General features: G+C 38.8%; 1 protein-coding gene across 1 annotated transcript; it reads right to left on the bottom strand.

The window, feature by feature from the left end:
* Positions 1 to 3,486: 3,486 nt before the first annotated feature.
* LOC139720551 (transient-receptor-potential-like protein) lies at positions 3,487 to 20,819 on the bottom strand. The gene is made up of 17 exons (XM_071631903.1): positions 20,676 to 20,819; positions 19,500 to 19,605; positions 17,672 to 17,796; positions 16,974 to 17,078; positions 15,942 to 16,232; positions 15,587 to 15,676; positions 14,634 to 14,812; positions 12,707 to 12,828; positions 11,486 to 11,625; positions 10,530 to 10,680; positions 9,752 to 9,933; positions 9,078 to 9,148; positions 7,597 to 7,780; positions 6,963 to 7,142; positions 6,347 to 6,382; positions 5,285 to 5,403; positions 3,487 to 3,940 (listed from the first exon to the last, which is right to left on the bottom strand). Exons 1-17 carry the CDS (start codon positions 20,817 to 20,819, stop codon positions 3,487 to 3,489), a joined length of 2,679 nt encoding a protein of 892 aa, XP_071488004.1.
* Positions 20,820 to 21,201: the final 382 nt, after the last annotated feature.

Below are 21,201 nucleotides of genomic sequence, written 5' to 3'. Positions count from 1 at the left end.
TGTGTGTGTGTGTGTGTGTGTGTGTGTGTGTGTGTGTGTGCGTGTCATGTCATAATTCAATCAGAATTTTGCAACAGGTCAAAGGATGAAAATAAACTTAAGAAATTAAGACTATCATGGTCAACTAAGAGCACAAGTAAGGCTTTGTGACTTAATTTTGGGTCATCCCACGAGACTGACACCAACGAATCATGCAAACCACGAGTTCGACATAGAAAAAAAAAGGTCCATGAGTCATACTTAGTACGAGTCATACAGCCCATGAGTTCGACACTAGGCAAATGAGGCCTACGGGTTGGATACTATAGCCCACGAGTTCGGCAATACAACAGGGGGCTTTATGTGTCGGTGTCGTGGGCCTTGCTTGCTTAAGCCCTTTTTACACTTGTGTTTCTTAACCCCGGACTTTCTCTGACCCAGGACTATCGTTAGTCCCGTACCAATTTTTTCAGCTTTTTACACTCGCCAATTCGTCCCGTACTAAGCTCTTGTCCGGGGCTAAGGAGAAAATTGACCTTTTTACACTCGTATTTCTTAGTCCGGTACTTTCCAAACCACATGAATATTCATGATTACGCTGTGTACTGTACACGTACACGCACGCACCGGCAGAACTTGATTACCTCGTTTCTGATTGGTCAGTGAGGGTCGGACTTCGTCTCCGTCGCTTAGCTCAGGATTATTTTTTCGTTCTGTTTACACTCACTTGCTAACCCTGCTATTTTGCAGGGCCAGATAGTACGGGATTATCGGTGGGGCTAGCCCACTTTGGCAAAAACGATTGTAAACAGAAAGTGGGCTAAGGATAGTCCCGTACCAACGGTGGGGCTAAGACCGCCCCCCCCCTCCCCTTAGCCCCACCGTTGGTACGGGACTAAGCAAAAATTTACAAGTGTAAAAAGCCCTTTAGTGTATACGTCGAACTCTAACTTCAGAAAATACCGTCTTCATCATCATCATCATCATCATGAAATGTGGCTCGAACAAAATCAAGATGTTCTTTTAGACAGTTTTAACATCTTGTTCAATTCTTTGCAGTCAAAAAATGTATGCAAGTTGAATAAGATCGGAATGTAGTGCATTATCCCATTTTGAGTGTAAAACCAAACAAACAGCAATTTACTCTGTCTTAGCTTGACGGCTGAAACCACAGCATAAAACTTACATTTTATTTTGGCAATCATCATCATCAACGTTCCCATCACAATAGCATTATCCCTCTATTCCCATGTCCCCAACTATTTTCTGCAACCACCTCTGTTGCATCTCCCGCCTTCTTTGTATTATTTTGAACTATATATTTCGATACGATACCTCCTCTGTACAAATGACGCTGCGTGCTGACAAACTAATCAGTCTTTTGAAAAGAAACATCTTCCTATAAATGGCGGAAGATAAGAGAAATAACACAATGTGACAATGACGTTACGTCAAGATGCGGCATGCACGTTTTCCCAGTAGCTGTTATCCGATTAAGTTCAAAAACAATTTCATAACACTGTGATTTTAAAATAAAACATGGTCACATTCATCTTCATATAATCATTCAAAATTCTCTCAAAACGGGAAGCTTGCCTTTTAAGGAATGAAGCAATCAAAGCAAGCAGCAAACTAAATCATGTTTTCTTGACATGGCTAAAGTCATACTATATGGGCATAATTACGACACCGTTCAGCTCATGCGCAAACTGTTTAGTCCACGGTAAATTGGGCACAGTTGATTATAGGAGCGCTCAAGTGTAGTAAAGCGAGTACAAATCCAGCGGTGAGCTATAGGTCATCATCCAACACAATTAACTCTCATGGAACAGACACGTATAGTGAAACTGAATGAGATTATAGTTTGTTGTTCAAATAATGTACGTTTATTGAGAGTAATGACTCTTAACCCTAACCCGCTGACATTCCGGAATATCAATCGTTTCAACTAAGATATCATTCCTTGAAATATGACAAAGAAAAAATTAGGCTCATTCGAAATAAATTAAAAAAAAACTCCTGACATGCAGAGAGCACCCGGTTGGATAGTTATGGTTTAGACATTGTCTTCTCATAGCTGGATTATTGTATTCCCTGTATTATCTAATAATTATTTCAGAAGCAGTTAGGTTACTGTAGTTAATTTCATGATGTATAATGTACATGACTGTTTTGATATAATTATGTGTATGTTAAATATAGTTTGACAGATTGGCATGGATATGTAATTGTTACATGTAATAATGTGACAGTACATGACAAGAAATTGGAGTGTTTGGATGTAGGTAATTGTTTACACATTAGATTGAAAAGCTAGTTTATCTTTTTTTTTAATAATCATTTTTCACCAGGCATTTAATTGCTAACTCTCTTGGAGCAGTTTGCGTTTTAAAACAGATATGTGGCGCCATACAAATGCTGTGGATCATCATCAATATTATGATATTATTGCAAAGGACATAAGAAAGGAATATATATGGGGTCCGTCGGGTATTCGAGCTTGGGTCTGCCTGTACCGCTATGACGTCTCCGTGGCCGAGTGGTTAAGGCGTTGGCGTTCCATGCCAAAAGACCCGGGTTCGAGTCCCGGCGGAGACCAATTTTTCAACTCTTACGCTTTTCCGAAAAGGAGAAACAGTAAGAGAAATAATGATGTCAAAGCTACGCACCGATTTCTCCTTCCTTTCTCATATCTCACATATGATATATATTATATATATATATATATATATATATATATATATATATATATATATTATATATATATATATATATATATATATATATATATATATATATATATCATTGCATAAGACTGTTTGATCCCCAGTTCCAGATATCATTTTTTTCCTCAGCGGACACAGAATTACGTGCCAAACTCTTTTGCGGATGTTCGCAAGTAATGGTCCTTGAAATCTTCCGTACTGTGATCTAATCATGGTAAATGCAATCATGTTTCGTAGAAAACTAACGTGTATATGAGTCAAAGACACTCGTAAGGTTTACAATACAGCGTCGTTCTACTTGAAGGACACACATACTGTGTGGGAGCGCCATGTTACACTTAGCAGTTCGAATTCTACACTTGATGAACAGAGTTGAATGATTGCTATGATGATAATGATGAGGCCAATTTAAGAGAGTGTATACCGGTAAGTTGATAGAAGTAGATACCCCAGCTAAATAAGAGTTTTTCACTCCGATAAAAATTAAAAGTAACAAGTCAATGAAGAACACATTAGAAATATATGGCAAGCACTACCTGGGTTAAAGAAACAACAAAAACAAACTACTTGGTTTCATCTCAAAACAAAACATGCACCACAGTTTTAATGTATTAAAAGACTCAAAGGGACTGACGAGACGTATTGCAGTAAGGCAAGCAACTCATTATCTTAGCGTTACCAATACTTTCGGTTTTTAGCAGGAAAGTAAAGTAGATATTGCGCTCTTAAGTGCTCATTATTAGTTACTGTCATCATCTTTATACAGAGACAACAATTCCTTTCACGGTTTGCTCTGAAAGCCGCCCTTTTCTCTGTACAACTCTAGTTCTTCTTTGACGACATGGTCCACGTCGATCGTTCTACCCCCTTCAAACATGGAAGCCATCAGCAGTGCCAGCGATCCATGACGTTTGAGCTCCGGTGGCTTCTTCGGTGGCATTTGGAAGGATTTGACTCGTTTGGGCGGGTCCTTTGGCGGCGGAACCTTTACTGGGACCTTGGGTTCGTACATCAGCTCCTCTTCGACATCCAAAATGACCTCTTGAATGTTATCCATATCGACATCTAGGACGGGGTACTCGTGACTGTATATATCGCCGAGCGAACTCCTGGTCGACCCGCATCTGTCGTTGATGCCATCCATGGTGGGCAGGGTCGAGAGGACGTCGTCGCTCTGGAATTCGATGACCGTCAGCATCTCTTCCACGATGCGGAGTTGCGTTTGGATGTTGAACCTTGGTGATTATCGACAGACAAACAGAAGAACATCTAAAGCAAAACGAACTATAAAAAGACACCTTCGCAAATGCCACATACACTTAGATTTGCAAAATTGTGTGTCATATCAATCAATGTTTGTGGGTAGAAGTTTTTATAGAATTCGATAAGATCTGGAAGTAATCATGCCAATGGGATAGCATTCTAGGCTACATATGAAGAAAAGATTTGACCAGTAAGTTACAAGTAGGTCATGTGATTACATGTTTGTACATAGTTTAATTTAGAGAGACAAGGCAAAATCGTTCTTGACGGTTTACTGTCTTTTGAAACAGCGAAGTGAGAAGTTTTATCAAATAATTTTTCCTGTTGCTATTGTATTACTGCTGTCCTTCTCTCCCTTTCTCCCTCTCCCTCCCTCCCTCTTTCTCCCCCCCCCCCCCTCTCTCTCTCTCTCTCTCTCCTTCTTTTTTTTCTTCCTTTCTCTCCCTCAAAGATGGTTGAGTCAAGTGGTACATTCGCCACGGCTAAAGGTTGGGTCAGAATCTAGACAGAGGATAGTTAGAGCAAATCTTCCGCCGCTGTGTATTCATACAAGCATATTTGACATTGCGGACATGATTGGGGATTATTCTGCTTCGGCTCTCGCAGCGCTCTTGTAAGAGTATGAGATAATTATAGATACAGTTTTTGTGGGTTGCAATGTTCTAAAATCATAGTGACTACCCCTCCCCTCCCACACAAAACTTAATGCAAGCCAATTATACGTATAAAGATAATGTGTATTCTCGAAAACTCATATAAGCTCTATAAACTACGAGACAAGCGTGTAAATGCTTATTTCTTTGGTCCCAGTTATACCTCGACTGCAAATGTCAGTGAGTGAGAAACTTTTCATTTCCTCAGATGTCATCCTTATTATCACATGCAATGACTTTAAGCCAGGGCCCTGTTTCATAAAGTTGATCGTATAGTTACGCAGGACTTTACGAACGACTTAAATATGACAAGCCAAGTGAGTTTCCTAATCATTGTTTATTTCAATAGCTAAAGTTGAAATTTGAAGATGGTTATGATTATCATTACATATTAGCACATAGTTGAAAGTGTATTTTTGCCCCAATGTAAACAAATATTGACAGTCATACTTCGTTGAAAGGTAAGGAAAAAAATGGGCACCCATATTGGCACTTCATATTCCAGTTGTTCATAAAACCATGCGTAGCTTTGCGAACAGCTTTATGAAACAGGGCCCAGGACCGTTTTCAACCTTTGCGAGCGCACTCCTAATTGATACCATTGCCACTTATAATGCAGCGGGACTTGTCGGTCGCATTGGCAGAATCTATGGTCTTACTTACTTTACGGTGACAAAGTCTTCCCTGATGGCTCTGACGTCATCAGTAGAGATACAATCGTCATCAGCTGGCTTCTCTATGTTTGTCGTGTTGTATCGATTCAGTATCAACTTCATCACGGCCTGAAAGGAGAGGTTTTAAAGGACAAGTTCCAGGTTTAAATTGGCTGTAGCTGGCTTACATAGAGCTGAATCAGACGATCAGAATGGTATAGGTAGTTTCATCAAACATCAAACTCGAATTCCTCTTTCTCTTTCAATTATCTCAGATTTTACTTTCAATATCATTTGGGCTGGAATGAAGAGAAAAAAAAATGAGTCCTTAGTTTCAAATGATTTCACGAAGCGGTCAGATCAGGACATACTTTTCTTTTTTATTCGATTTGATTTGATTTCTGCATTTTCACAAAATAGATATAACGTTTACAAGAAAAAATATCTTCCAAAAATTGTATCTAAAAATAAGTACCATCTATTGACTCAATGTAATGAAAAAAAAAAAAAGAACTTCAGCCCATTTGGAGACTTCTAATGTAGTGGCGTCATTGATCCTTGCAATTTGTACGTGTGGTGGCAACCAATATCTGGCTTATCTTTACAGTGAAAACTGAAGAATTATTACGATCTCAGTTCATTTGAGATTTTGATAGAACTTCTGCCATATTGTTCGCCAGTCTATATTTTTTTTTTGCTAAGGTCAAAGTGAACGTTGTATGAATTAGCGTAATTATTGAATAGATGTGGAACAATATATCAATCTAGCTTTGCCGTTAAAATCTAATTTCTCTTAATCATCAAAGTGCACAAGGGCAGCTCTTTACTTTTTCTCGTCGAATAATCTTTATGATCATCATCATGTTGGATACGACTCACTGTATATTTGCAGCTCTTCATTTATCTTTGCAACCTGGCAAAAATCCATGAAAATCCGAGGAATAATTGTTGTCACTATCTGCTTTTTATCTTTTGCGATTCTTTGGCGCGTTCAGAGCGAACAAAAAACGATGAGAGGAAAGGGAAAGAGTGGGGAGAATGAGGTGATATACCAACCGCAGTCAACACTTACCCTGGGATCACCCTCGTCAGAATGTGTTGATGGTTTCTGGAATTATTCAAGAGGAGAAAAACAGGACACGGCTTTGTCATTCTGTCATTCTGGATTTTGTGGTTGTTGTTGCTGTTCTAGATTTTAGTCAGAGACATGGGCCACTTCTCTTTCAGTCATTTGGGAGTAGGACAGTCCATCTCAGTCCCATGTAACAACTCATTACCTTTCAAATAATAGAAGAATATGCCTCCATTTGCCACTTTGCATTGTTCAGGCAGTTGTTGCATGAAACTGATTCCCATTCAAAAAAAAAAATTCTTCGCCCATACTTCAGTAATTGACACACGGCATAAAAAAAATTCTACACGGATGGTAACAGACCGTTTATCAGAATATTCTGATTTCTGACCATTTCAAATCACTACGAGATTGTGCCCCAGTTTCCGTTGTTCAGGCAGTTGGTGCAGTTTGTGACGTCATAACCAAGGATAGCACGGTCATGGCACGAATATGCTCTTTGAGACGGAAGGAATGATTGGACTGATTGTATGGGCAGGCAATATGATATTACTACAACAACAGCAGCAACAACAACAACAACAACAACAACATAATATACGAATACATATCTCACCTCCGGTTCGGTCTTACTGCTTCCTTTAATACTCGAGCTGGTGAAGCATTTCTTCAGACGTCGGATGACGTACCCTGACGTGGGCAGGAGATTGAACGGTGGTGGGATAGAGATGTCGGTCTGAATAAACTGCAGCCACAGCTTCGTTCGCCCAAATTTCCACTCCGTTTGGGAATTGCCCTGTCCAAAATTAGTCATTTTTTTTCCGATTACATTCCTTCTTTTTATTATTGGCTTCAGGAGTAAGGTTGACTTATAGCAAATGAATGTATTATATACTAATAGTGTCAAAAACATATGATGACACATTAGATTATATTATTCGAGATATCCAGGCCTATGTTATACGTGTATAATGTATATACGCTATACAGGTACACTTACACACACACACACACACACACATTTATATATATATATATATATATATATATATATATATATATATACAGAGAGGGGCAAAGAGAGAGATCGAGATCGTTTAACAGCATTCTTGTAAATTAATGACATCGAGTTAACAGAAAACGTAGTTAATTCATATGGGGTATTTCCTATTTATAACAATGTTCAAAGTCGGCATCTCATCATTCGAATGCTGCATCATTTTCTCGCTCCCCACCACCTTCCAACTGACCTCAACTTCCGCGAACCTCGATCCCAGCATCGCGACCAAAGTGTTGATGAGAACGAGCACGACGACCAAGTAGATGAGAATCAGGACAACGTGGATGACGCCGATGAGATCGCTGGTGAGCCACGGTGGTCGATTACCAAATCCATTCAACCACCACCAGAGGGTCAGCATAGACACCGGGATGCTACAAAAGGAACATACACAGAAATTGTATTCATTAAATGTATGATAATGTATGTTCAATCTGTCTTGGATACTACCTTTATCATATATACAGTGCGTATCAAAAATAATGGTAATCCAACTTTGGAGAGTTACTAAATTGTATTTCATAACTGTCATCTATAGATAGCACAGTGTTGGTTGGGAGGAAAGGGAAAACTCTTCCTCTGTCCATTGATACCTCATCATAACTTATGACTTATCATAACTTATCATAACTTGTTATTGACAAATGCCTTGCATGACAGAGCACATGAACTTTAAAGACAACAATGACAAATTGCACTTTTTTTCCAAGTTGAAATGTTATCGTGAAGAACAATGAATGTCTCACTGAATGGATGAGTTCTGTCAGTGATAGTGGCCAAATGAATAGGCCAGTCTGTACGAATGCAGATTTGTGTTTAGGGTTTCTTCTATTAACATTTTGTGGTCAATAATCTTTAACATGGCCACCTTTCCGATAACTTAATTGGTCACTCCTACAAAGGTCAACCCACACAGTCCACTTTTCTCTGTTCACATTCAACACGTAGCTCGCAGTGACAAACCATATCTTGAATATGAAGAGAGAAAATGGATAATGGGTTAGCCTTTGTGATAGTAACAAAGTTATCGACAATGTGGCGATGTTGAAGGTTATGGACCATGAAAGGTTAGAAATAACCCTAAACACAAACCTGCAGTCGTACAGGCAGTCCTGTTTAAATAATTTGAACACTTTCATGGCAGATCTCATCCATTCAGTGAGACATTCATCGTTTTTGAATATCTTTTCAATAGGCAGTGTATTTTGGTGGCTCGGAAAAAAAAAGGAAGCAATGATCCATTCTGAATCTTAATCGTCCGATCGGGCCACCAAGAGCTGATTATTTTTGGAAGTTTGGTGGCCCGACATCAATTTTTGGTGGCCCCGGAACATCGATAATGTCGAGCTCTGTATATGTGGTGTGTTTTTTTTTATTATTTGTCATAAGTTTTACAACATTATTGTATCTCCGTTCACAGTTTGCTTGTTTTTTATTACATTCTCGTGTCATTTATGTAAATATATTTCAATGTTGTAATTTTGGTGCGTTGGGAATGAAATAAAAGAAATGAATGAATATACCCGGTATGTAAATAAACTTCTCCATAATAGTGTGATACAAGATTGAAGAAAGATCGGACAGATAGAAAGATAGAAAGAAAGACCAGCAGAGAGGGAGAGAGGGAGTGGTAGAGCGATAAGCTCATCAGATTGTTCACACACTACTTACCTACGATACGAAGGGTCCGCAAGTCCACAGTATTCATAGCTGTCGTCACATCTCGAATCGTCCAGGACTACCTGTCAGATAAGCATGACAACATCAACGGCAATATTGATATTTGCATAAATTGTGCTCCTTAGGCAGAGTCATCATTTACAATTTTCAAGTTTCTTCCGAGTGGGCGTCCAGATCAGTTTCCTTACTATACATTCTATTCCGAAAACAATGAATTCATCGTCCGCGTCAAATTGAAGGAATCTTCATGGCTATAGCTTCTTTTGGAAAGTGGGAGTGCCATTCATAAAAGAATCACTTACTGATTTTATTGATTAATTAATGGCGTTAATCCCATTTTGTAGTCACAAAAAATGAAGCCTGTTTTGTAAGGACGTAAATGTTCAAGTTCCCACTAAGACAGAGCTCCAGAAGAAATTATACGTATTATCCTCCACGGAAATCAACGCTGCGAGGTATTGTCAGGTGGCTTCTTATCCTTTCTTTTTATCATATTTTTGCATCAGTCCGTAAATTATTGTGACATGTTGTGCCAATGGTTGTGTCATTTCTTCGACATTTCTGACACTTCGTTAAGGCGTCTGCTCTAGCGAATTAAAGGTAGTACTTCGCGACATAGAGAAAGAGAGAGATACCGAGTCAAAAGCGACGTGAAAGAAACTAACCTGCACGGAGTGAACTGCAAACAGCCCGACAGAGAATGCCAAGAGGTAGGCGAAGAAGATGATGAGGAACTTGGCGATGTCGCGAACAGCGCCAACTGTCGCCTCCCAGATGAAGAACATATCGTGGTACGTCTTCAAAATCGTGTTGAAGGCCCGCATCACGCTCAGAATGACCACTACACCTGAGCCATGAATACATGCATCAAGAAATAAATGTCTAATATCTAATATCAATTGGAATCGCATTTACATTATTTAGTTGTTTAGCGGTTGCCTGTCTAATTTTGATCATTTGTCTTCATGTATTGTATGTAACATTTATTTTGTACCTGAATGTTTATATGAATAAAATTTCTTTGTGAAAAAAAAAACTTCGGCATAGTAAGTGACTGTGCAAATGCCACTATTCAGTGAAAACACCCTGAAATCTTAAAATTTCAGAATGCTTTCGTTTTAAGCCCGACTTTGATTAAAACTTTGACTATTATTCCGTTAAAAAAAGATAAAAAAATAATTGTCAAATTTCAGTTTTCAACACCGTTGTAGCTTATTCTGATGATCATTGTAGTTACTAATGTTGCCATCCATCCCTACCATCACTTTTTTCCTGTTACTGAAGGTGTTTTATAATGATCACCGTCATGTTATAATTGTAAATGTTGTTGTTGTTGTTGTTGTTGTTGTTGTTGTTGTTGTTGTTGTTGTTGTTGTTGTATATACTATAAGCAGTATATGAATAAGTAGATGTGTACACCGACCATTTGCCTGATGCACTCACCGAAGACGGTATTTGCTACGACGTTAGGATCATCCCAGTCCAGGCTAGCCTGGATCGTTGAGTCGCGTCTCGCGGCTGATACCACAGAGCGATTTACGATTAACGACAAACGATCGTCATACCGCTCTTGGGTTCGATCGAGGTAGATATCCTGGAGAAACGACAAAAAGAAAAATGCTTGATGTAAGTTAGCGTCCCCTTGTGGACGCCACAAGAGCTCGCACAAAACATTTCAGTGGAAAATTGCCCATTCTGTATATTTTGTATATCTGTGTACAGATACTCCTTACACTCCCACACTGTCAATATTTCATGGTGGTCTATCTCTCGTTAAAACAAAAACCAGGAGTCTCCACTTGATGTCATAATGGCACTCGATATAAACAGGGAGGGGACACCTCCCTGATATGAATGCCTCTATGCGCTGCGGCCATTATTAGATCGATGTATATCTCGCAATGGTCCTTCTCTCTCCTCCTCCTCCTCCTCTCCTCCCCCCCCCCCACTCTCTCTCTCGTTATAAACTCTTCTCAACTGCACTTAAATGGATGGTATGGTATAGTGTTGGTTGAGGTGAGAAGACAGTATTTGATCTTTTGCCAGATAAGAAACCACTGTATGAACTGATAACGAGCATACAATAATTATTCTAACAGGAATTCAAAGTTCATTTTTAAAAAGTTTGTTTTGAAATGGATGAGATATCCAAAAACAAAGTAAAACAAAGCGATTCTAGTAAAACGTGGGTCCCACCTTTTATAATGATTGCTTTGTTTTGGATATCTCAGCCAGTTTAAACCCGATTTTCATCAAATCAACTTTGAATTCCTTTTGAACTCATAATGCTCTTTCAAGTAGCATAAGAAGTGTTTCATTATCTCAAAAATAATTATAAAAAAACGTTGGAACCCTCAAGGCCCGTCTCAACTAAAAGTGCACCAGCCCTGCAAACGTACCATGAGCCCGCTGATGCCCTTGCACATCATGACAACGTAGGTCATCCCAACTAGAAGCACCTCAAGCCCGATCATCGGGTCACCAGTGACGTCCGCCAACCCAAACTGGAACATTGCGCAGACGTGCTTCCAGCTAAGTGCTGTGTGGTACATACAACAATAAGATGATGATGATGATAATGATGATGATGATGATGATGATGATAATGATGATGATGATGATGATGTTGATGTTGATGATGATGATGATGTTGATGATGATAATGATGACGATGTTGATAATGATATTGATGATGATGATGATGGTGTTGATGATGATGATGATGATGATAATGATGATGATGATGATGATGATGATGATCAACGGTATTTATGTAGGGTCATTTATCTTTGGAACATTCAAAGGCGTCAGGCTGCCGAAATATTTCACATATTCAAAAAGTTGTTTTTCTTAAACAATCTAAGAGAATGTCACGGGTGATTTATCATAGTCGTAATTAGACACACTGGCTATTCATTCTTTGTTCTGTGCATTACACGTTACATAATCACAACGAAATGTTTAAAGTGATCTCTTATCTTCGCTTGCAAGCTTGATTTATAAAATAGGCTTTAGAATCTCAGTCTGCAATCTGATTGGTCAATTATCATGCATTGATTTTCACTGATGTGATCCACACTAAAAACAGTAAAAATCCACACTAAAAATCAGTGAAAATCAATGCACGATAATTGACCAATCAGATTGCAGACTGAGATTCTAAAGCCTATTTTATAAATCAAGCTTACACGCGAAGATAAGAGATCACTTTAATCACAATTATCATGCATTGATTTTTACTGATGTGATCCACACTGAGCCGTGCGTCCGGTAAAATCCGAGTGCATGGCTTAAGCCTTGTATAGTTGCTGTCGTTGTTGTTGTTGTTCTTCTTCTTCTTCTCCTCCTCCTCCTTCTTCTTCTCCTCCTCCTTCTTCTTCTTCTTGTTCTTCTTTTTGCTCTTCTTTTTACTGTTATTGTTCTTGTTGTTCTTGTTCTAATTGTTGCTGTTGTTGTAATTGTTGCTAAATCATTATGTTTTTAAACCCTAGTAGATTTAAGGTAGAGATGGGTTTTTAGCCAGTGGCATTCCCGCCTGTTCTGCAGCAGCCACAAACTCTGGCGGAAAGTGTCCAGCAGTGTAACAGCCATGACAGCTAGTTGTTACGTCGTTGTCTTACCTAGACAGAAGAGGAGGAGCAGGAGGAACAGGAGGACATTGTCCTCGTCGGAGACGATCACGGCCGACGTGCAGGCGAGGAAGGCGAGGTCCGCTCCGAAAAAGAGACACATCTTGACGTGTCTGTCACAGAAATGCAGATAATAATTTGAGTTAAAGGGAAATTTGCACAAAACAATTATTCAGTTCAGCGGATGCAGAAATATCAGAAGGGCAACTAAACTGTTCGGAGCCTAATTTTTAAAGTTTTAAGTCCATGTGCTGTTATCCCTGGATGGACGATTACACCAATATGTGATGTCACCATGGTAAAACGATCTAAAGAAAATATAAACAGAATTCAAGAAAATTTTATGTTTGGTGAAAGTTCAAATTCAATTGATATGTTAATGGCATGATTATGTTAAGGTTTTCATTCCCCCTGCCCTTGAGGAATTTAACGAAAGGTCTCTCATGCTGCTAGAAGTATTAGAATCATTGTGAGGAATTTTAGTTATTTATTATTGTCTGTATATCGTTTCATCACTGCGACATCACGACCTGTTGTAGCCTTCCTAAGTACCCAAAAATAACGGCATATGAATTAAACAAAACATTTTTCCTTTACCAACTGAATCCATATGATACACATGGAGTTATTCTCTAAACCGTTAAACCCAAGCAAAAGTGTTTTATTTTCAACAGCGAATCACTTGGCTGGGATAGTTCATGTTGACTCGGATTTATGCATCATGCTACAACTATGAGTAGTTTTATATTACTGTACACAGAAAAACGAAGAAGACAAATTAGATATTGAGTTGAGTTGGAATTGAGTTTATTTCATTTCACCACGGGTCACTCACTTCAGCCAATGGCTGTTCTTCTGAGAGTCCGTGTAGTTTAAAAACCATACAATTACAAATTACGTTTTATACATAGTATAGGAAACGAAAAAACAAAACAAACAAACAAACAAACAAACAAACAAAAGCAAAACATACGAAATCGTGCATATTACATAAAGAAAATGGAAATTAAGATACTAAAATAAAACAGAATATGATTGACGTGCTAAATAATTAAATATTATGAATTCAATTAATTAATTCATAATGAATATACGTCAGGCTACATTATGAGCTTGTGAAGGGGGGAAAGTTCTAGAACCACGTACTGGTCATCAGGAATGACCATTAAACAACATCACTTCCATTGGGACAACACCACAATGGAAAGTGGTGGTCAAGTATTGTTAAAGCAAAGGGATACAATGAGGAAGATGGCAAGTGTCGCCAGTTGGGATTGCCCAATTTCTCAAATAAGCCGCTGCTGACGGTGCTTCTTGGAGTCAAGGGAAGAGTGTGGAGAAATGGGGACGTAGCTTGCCATGCATTTTGCAGCGTGCGTTTCGAAAAAGAGGTTCGGGACAGAATAGATTTCAAATTTGTGTTACAAACTCATTTTTGTTTTATGATGATGTTAATTATATGTGAATAGTATAGAAATGCTTAAAAGATTTTGGTTCCATGTCTAAGAATTAATTATTATTTTCAGATTTGTGATCGAAATGAGATTGAACACTGTTGAAGTCAGGTAATATTGTGAGATAGTTGACGAGAGATTAAGAAAGTTATCAGTATCAAACAAACAAGATAGATGCTTTTCTATATGAATCATGTCACATGAAATATACTGAGGTTTGTAATATTGATATATATTTTTGGAAATGAAAATAAAAAATGAAATGGAATGAAATGAAATAAAAACAATGTATAAGATGATAATATTTGACCTTTACCTCATTTCTATTTGGTAATTAGGTCCGAGTTTTCAGGTCTCTTGTTATTCTTGAAGTCAGCTTTACACTACACCGTAATATACACGTACTTTAAACCAAACTATGCAAATGGACGTGGTCTCAAAATAATTTGAGATGATGAACTTACGGTATGCGAAGAAACGCCTCCAGTTTTTCTCCCTGCACGAGGAGATATGCCAGGCAGATGAAGGGATACCCTATGATGCTCAAAACGGTGACCAGCTTCAGGAGGAAAGGACCAATGGCTTGCAGGGATCGATAGTAGGCGTTTCCCAACATCTTCTGCGTGTACGCATGGGCCACAAACTGCATGGGGGAACAAGCCATGCACAAATTTTTCACTACAATAAGACCAGTATGGACCAGTGTAGGAAACTTGGAAGCTCTATACCACCGATAGTTCTGCATCTTTGGATGTTTTTTTTTTTCTCTCGCTCTCCCTCTCTCTTCACGCGCCCATAATTATAGACTTTTTCTTTCAAATGATGTTTATTCACTTCCACAAAAACATCAATTAACTTTCTTAATACTGCCACGGGAACTATTATATTGTGCTTTTGTTGTTTCTTGTGTTTGTGATTTCATGTATTTTTGTTAGGCAGCTCACCACAAGCTCTGCTTTTTGAGGTTCTGCCTTCCTTGTACAACCTTATGTATGTGATTTACAGCATGAAAAAGATGGAAAATAAATGTTTTACAAACTTAAACTTGAACTTGAACTTTCGTATGACTGCACAATATGAGAGAATAATTCTTTTAAAAGTAACTGAAATAGTAATACATTTTTATGTTTCAATACAACAAATAGAAATGGCAATAGTACAGCAATTACCGAAGGAAAAAAAATGGAAGTGCATTACATCTTGAATGAAAACCCATCCCTTAAAAACAATTCCCCCTAGCTGACCTCACTACCCTTCCTATCCGTATACTACTTTACTACAACTACCAAAATAAAAGCACTTTACCACTACACACATACACACCCGCAAACACACGCATACACACACAAACACACACACACACACGTGTAAACTCCCACTTTCATGCCAAATGGTATCACTGATTATAGAGACTCGCCTGTTTCTGTTGATAATCGACTGCAGTCTGAATTTGTGAGACTTCGTGAGTAACGTTCTTCTGAACCCTCTGCCTGAACAAGGTGCGGAGCTTGTGTAAATAGAAAGGAGAAAAGGAAAAAAAAATAATCACATGAAAATGCAATACAGGATATTTATAGTTAGCAATGTGAATTAGGCAATACAGTCAATATAGCATCCTTGTGTTAATCCATACCGTGGCGATGACGATGATGATAATAAAAACCTCAAAGGGAGGTGATGGAAAATCTATGATTATTTTTCGGGTTGATTTAGGAAATACATAATGTTCTTTGCAGAATAGATAAGCTTTTGCCATCGAATTCAACCTATACCTCGTAAGAGTTTGCGATGTAGTCGAGTAGCGAGGCTGCAAATTTCTCTACCCCGTCGGCCATGGCGTAGAACTCGCTGTTGACGGCCTCCCAGACACCAGCGATCTTCCGGAGCCTGCCCGTCAGACGGAAGGCGTTCCCTAGAGCGTTTTGGTAGGCCAACCCGAGATACGCCTCGCTCGACAGAGCCCGGTAGATGTCCAGATACTCGACCACCTCGGACAGGGTCGCATCGGCCAACCCCTCTAGTTTCGGCTCGACGACAGGACGGGCTCCAGCAGAGAGAAGCAACTGACAGAAATGTGTAAATTCAAAACTGTTAAGACAATCAATTCAATTTTTACGTCATGGGTTTGATATTTGACATGTGTGGCATTATCCATAAAAGACTGTCATAAAAAGTAATTTCGAACACACGACACATCAACTTGTTGTAGACTATAACTGTAACTCAAAGATGCATCCTGAACATTCTTCGGCAATGCATCGTTATGCTCAACTATACTATACTGCATGCATTTCAGGCTGTGTATGAATGGGGCCCTGGACATGAGCGCGTGTATAAAGTGTAGGTTTGATGTTTAAGTTAAGTTAAACAGATTTTGTATTTTCAATTATTTATGAATATAAATGTTTCGACATAACGGTGTTAGGTGTTCCCTTGAAAGATGGGTTTGTGATGTCTACAGTGCAATACATTACAGAATAACTTCGGTACAAAACATGGGATTATATGAAAACTGGCCCCGTAAAAAATCGCCATACTTTTTTTAACGATTAGATGAAGATCAGGTTTGCGGATATTCCACTCTTTAATTTTAAGAGCTGCTTTTGTTACTCCTAAGATATGGCAATTGAATCAATGCGTATCTGTCAATAGATCCCATTCCAATAAGCAACAACAACAACAACAACAACAAAAAGTACTGTCAATAAAACGCAATATTGGATGTTAAACACTTAGCAGCTATACAGTACATTATTGTCTACATTCGTCTCTCTCCATTTTTGTTTCAATTCGTTTGGACTTACCTGCACTGTCACGAAGTTATTCCTGATGGCCGCCATCTTGAGGGGCGTCATGGAGCGATGGAAATCATCGTTGTCACAGTGGCATTCCAGAATCTCCTCTCGCTCCTAAAACGAAATATTTTTGGGCCCATACATAAAGATTTAAGTGGTTCTTAAACTTGCAAGAAAAGAGCATTTGACATTGCGCGTCCTCTCGCTTAAAGGTGTCATATTACCTGGTCGAGACTAGGATTGCTCAACGCGTTTTAAACAAGAATTTTCTACTGTAGTAACGACCCCTGAAGGCCCTTGTTTAATTGATCAAGACATTTATCCAAAACCCCTTCCTCTTTTGTCCAACATGCCCAAGGAGAGCAAAGTGAATGCTCTGTAGGAAGCAGAATATTAATGATTGCATTTGTCATGTTAGCCTATTTTTATTCAGGGAGTGTACAGTAAACACTCATCGAGTCATTTCTGGATTCGATATTCGAGTAATATTTACTCTATTATGAGTTTTACATTTCAAATTTAAATCACGTTCGGTCTTTAGAAATATTATCAAAATAAACCATTATTTTTTTGCACCCCCCCCCCCTTACGAAATCCTGCATCCGCCCCTGAAATCAGTCTCGTGAACATGAAATAAACTATTGAGACTAACAGCGCTTCCGTCTCTTGACTCTCCTTGAAATACGGGCCAGTTCTATTACACGTACCTCTTTGGGAAGAGTCTTGGTATATGAACAAATGACCTTCACCGCGTCTTCAAATGATGCAGCGGTGGCTCGGAGTAAGGCATCGCCGAGTGGTGCCTTCGCCCTCAGAAGGCTTATCACCACAGCTTATGAGAAAGAGAGAAGGAAACTCAACTTGACGTCGGCTACATAGATATCTTGAATAAAAACGCTGTTTCCATATTGAAACACAACATAAATATGATTCATGATTGATGGCGAGAGCAAATCGAATGCCTCACGTGGCATTACAATAACTGACAACTAAGCAAAATGAAATGAAACAAGTTATTTCAATCGTTGATAAGAAACATATTTCAAGGAAATACGAAACATATATTTTGGTCCCTTTATTTGAAAATGGTCTATATACTTCTGAGTTAAAGTTTGTTTTCTTCTTTTCATCTGGAGATGCCATTCATTAATTTCTATCATGTCAATGGTTTTCTATTCAAACGTTGACCTTGCTTGAATCCGACCAGGATGTTAATCGAAGCACGGATCAAGAGCTAGAAAATCAACAAGAGCGTTTGAATTTTTCAACCTCATAACTACATGCGGTACCCTGTACAGTATGTTGATGATCACTACAAAATGAGGTACATTAGTGTTGTTTCACTGCTTGTTTGTCTGTTGGTCAGGTTGTATACATTTATCTTCCAAACCACCAGACAAGTAGGCCTAACTAGTGTATATTTTTTTAGCATACATACACGATCAATGATTTGATAACGGTTCCGTTAAAAGCTCGTCGTCTTGCGCAGACATTGGGACAACCATCATGCACACATTCATACAATGATTTTCCTATTTTTTTCACATGCTGCGGAATACCACATGCTGTTACTAAATTTCGCGATTGTTATCTTATCCCATGCTCATTCATTGGGACCTAACAGTAAACACACGATAATTCCTTGATAAACTATGCGATGTCAAAATGCTATATTCTGAGAACAGAAGGTATAGGACCTACTAGAACACGCACTGGATGGATCCTTCCTATTAAACTAAAATAATGAGTCTGTAACCAAAACATTCAGTTGGTTTCGGATGAGTACTATACGAAAGCTATTCATATAGACTGCAGCTGTGGGTTCTTTCAAATACGATTTCAAAGGAAATGTGAAGAGGGCGTTGCAACTAACAATAGCTTCAATAAACAGCCAAAACGCATGGGATGTAGTGAGCCAACGTGATGATCCAACAAAGGGATCGGGCTGGTCGGTTCTTCTCCACAACCTCGAGAGACAATTCAGCGGCCGCCGCGGCGCGCCCTCAGCACTAAAGGCCGAACTCAGTGCATGTATTACAGTGGAAATCATAAGCATGCTGGCCTTGCTATAGGAAACAGCGTTATAATGAAGTGGTACGACTGAAAGCGGCATTATAGCTTGGGACCTTTATTCAGGTCTCATTCCTTTTAAGTACGTTAATTCTGCGTGAGGGGCGGTTTATGGGACGATATTTGCTCTTGCGTGTGCAAGTGGGTGTATGTGTGTGTTTAGCTTGCATTCATTGTCCGATCTCAATACGTTTCCTTGAATTGATTCGATAATATGATATCCTTCTCCTCAAGGATATAAGAAATACAAATATGGAGAATGTTTGATTCTATTGCGACATCACGTTCTGTGGCACACGAGTTGAAGTCATCAATATAAATAAATGTATGTATAGTTACAAAGACAAATTTCGAAATGGAATATATGAACGATCGCGAGGAACGTGTTGCATAGAGATCCTGTTTATAACCGACAGACTAACATTCTGCCCAAAGAAAGTGTATTTCTATGGTTAATCTACTTACACAATAAACCTTCACTGATAGCATGGGCATACGCATTCAGTCCCTCATTGTCCCGAATATCCAAGCTTCTTCCCGATGACTTCAGTTCTGTGAGTAGGTCTTCCACCTAGAAAAAAAGACATGGAGGACTTGAGATCAAGGAATAAGAAATCTCTAAATACTCTGTCCTCGTGACACCCGCTTTTACCAAGTGTAGATCCTTGATTCAATTTCAGAGAGATTGTTTATTCATAATATGAACGAAATCAAACTGGAAATCACTTTCCATCCATGACTTGGTCTGTTCGTCGATCCATAACATGTTTCTCTCAACTTAAGGCTCCATTAGCTGCTCCATACTCCATTTACTTTTTCTTCCTTATTGTTTTTTTTACAGGGTCAAATGAAACAGAGATAACCCAATACATTCTATGTCCACTACATGGTTCATTTGAATTTTCATTACCTATAGAAGTTTCTATATAATTGTCAAATGATCCTCCTACAATGTACAAGCAACTTCATGTGAATTCATCAGGCGCAATTCCTGAATGAAGTATTGATTTACCTAGTAATTCGGAAGCTCGTCTACTAAACAGGAAACAAAAAACAAAAAACAAACAAACAAACTGATTATACTAACCAAAATGTGTGGTGGAGTCATCTGCCAGCAACAAAATCTATTGAATTGACTATTCGATAAAGGTTTTACGTGACAGGATTACTAATCAAGCGGCCGGAAAGTGTACTTAGTCGTCAAACGATATCCAATTGAATTTCTTGGAAAGACCTAACCAGGAGGGGAATCATGGGCCTAAACATGGCAAGTGTCAATGCCATCCTGGTTCGTACTGGTTGCCAAAAATCTAATGACATAATTTGTGGATATCGACAGGTCACACGACAATGTTCTGGTGGGTGTTTGCTTTTATTTTTAGCTCTTAATAGAGGGTTCAACCGGACGAGTTCTCTACACCCCCACCGTACGTGGGAAAGGCAATTTACGACTGCTGATTGGTGATGCCACGTTCCTGATAACATGGAAAGTTTCTGAACAGAAATTGGTGAGTGCTGCAAATAACCGGGAATTGGAAACAACAAAAACATTACGAAAAAAAGATAGAGAAAGACGAGTGAACAACTGATTAAAAAAGAAAACTCCCATCAGCCGAAGACGCGGAAGCACGAGTACGTTACCTTCAGTAAGTCGCCGACATCGACAGCGGTCAGGAGTTCGTTACCGAGTCCCTGATCGTATGGTAATGACGGTGCCGGGATGACGTCGACTTTGTCATCTCTTTGCCCAGGGGTGATCCCTCGTTGATCTTCTTTCTTCTTCATGCTACTTGGGCGTGTTATTCATTCTGACAAAAAGTTGCCTCCTGCAGATATTATACACCTTGAAGATAATGTATATGCATCTACTTAACACACAACTCCTCAAATAACGGAAAAAACTAATTAGAATAGTAAATACATGTAGATAGATTTATAGACAGAGAGATAGGTAGATACATAGATACATAGATAGATAGATAAATAGATGGAGAGATAGATAGATAGATAGGTAGATAGATAGATAGATAGATAGATAGAAAGATAGACAGATAGATAGATATGATAAGATAGATACATAGATAGATAGATAGATAAATGGATAGATAGATAGATAGATAGACAGACAGATTGGGAGTACGATTATAGAGGCACATACTGGCAGATA

Source organism: Diadema antillarum, unplaced genomic scaffold, assembly GCF_040938485.1.
Source record: "Diadema antillarum isolate AM-2024a unplaced genomic scaffold, OU_Dant_1.0 scf00000129, whole genome shotgun sequence".
Taxonomy (NCBI): domain Eukaryota; kingdom Metazoa; phylum Echinodermata; class Echinoidea; order Diadematoida; family Diadematidae; genus Diadema; species Diadema antillarum.
Note: the sequence above shows the minus strand (reverse complement) of the source record. Positions and strands in the feature narration are given on the sequence as shown.

Coding starts and splice junctions, on each gene's coding strand:
- LOC139720551 (XM_071631903.1), bottom strand. CDS start 20,819: ATGAAGAAGAAAGAAGATCAACGAGGGATCACCCCTGGGCAAAGAGAT. Junction 17,797..19,499: donor TATCAGTGAAGGTTTATTGT/GTAAGTAGATTA, acceptor CTTTCTCATAAG/CTGTGGTGATAAGCCTTCTG. Junction 11,626..12,706: donor GCTCCTCCTCTTCTGTCTAG/GTAAGACAACGA, acceptor TGTACCACACAG/CACTTAGCTGGAAGCACGTC.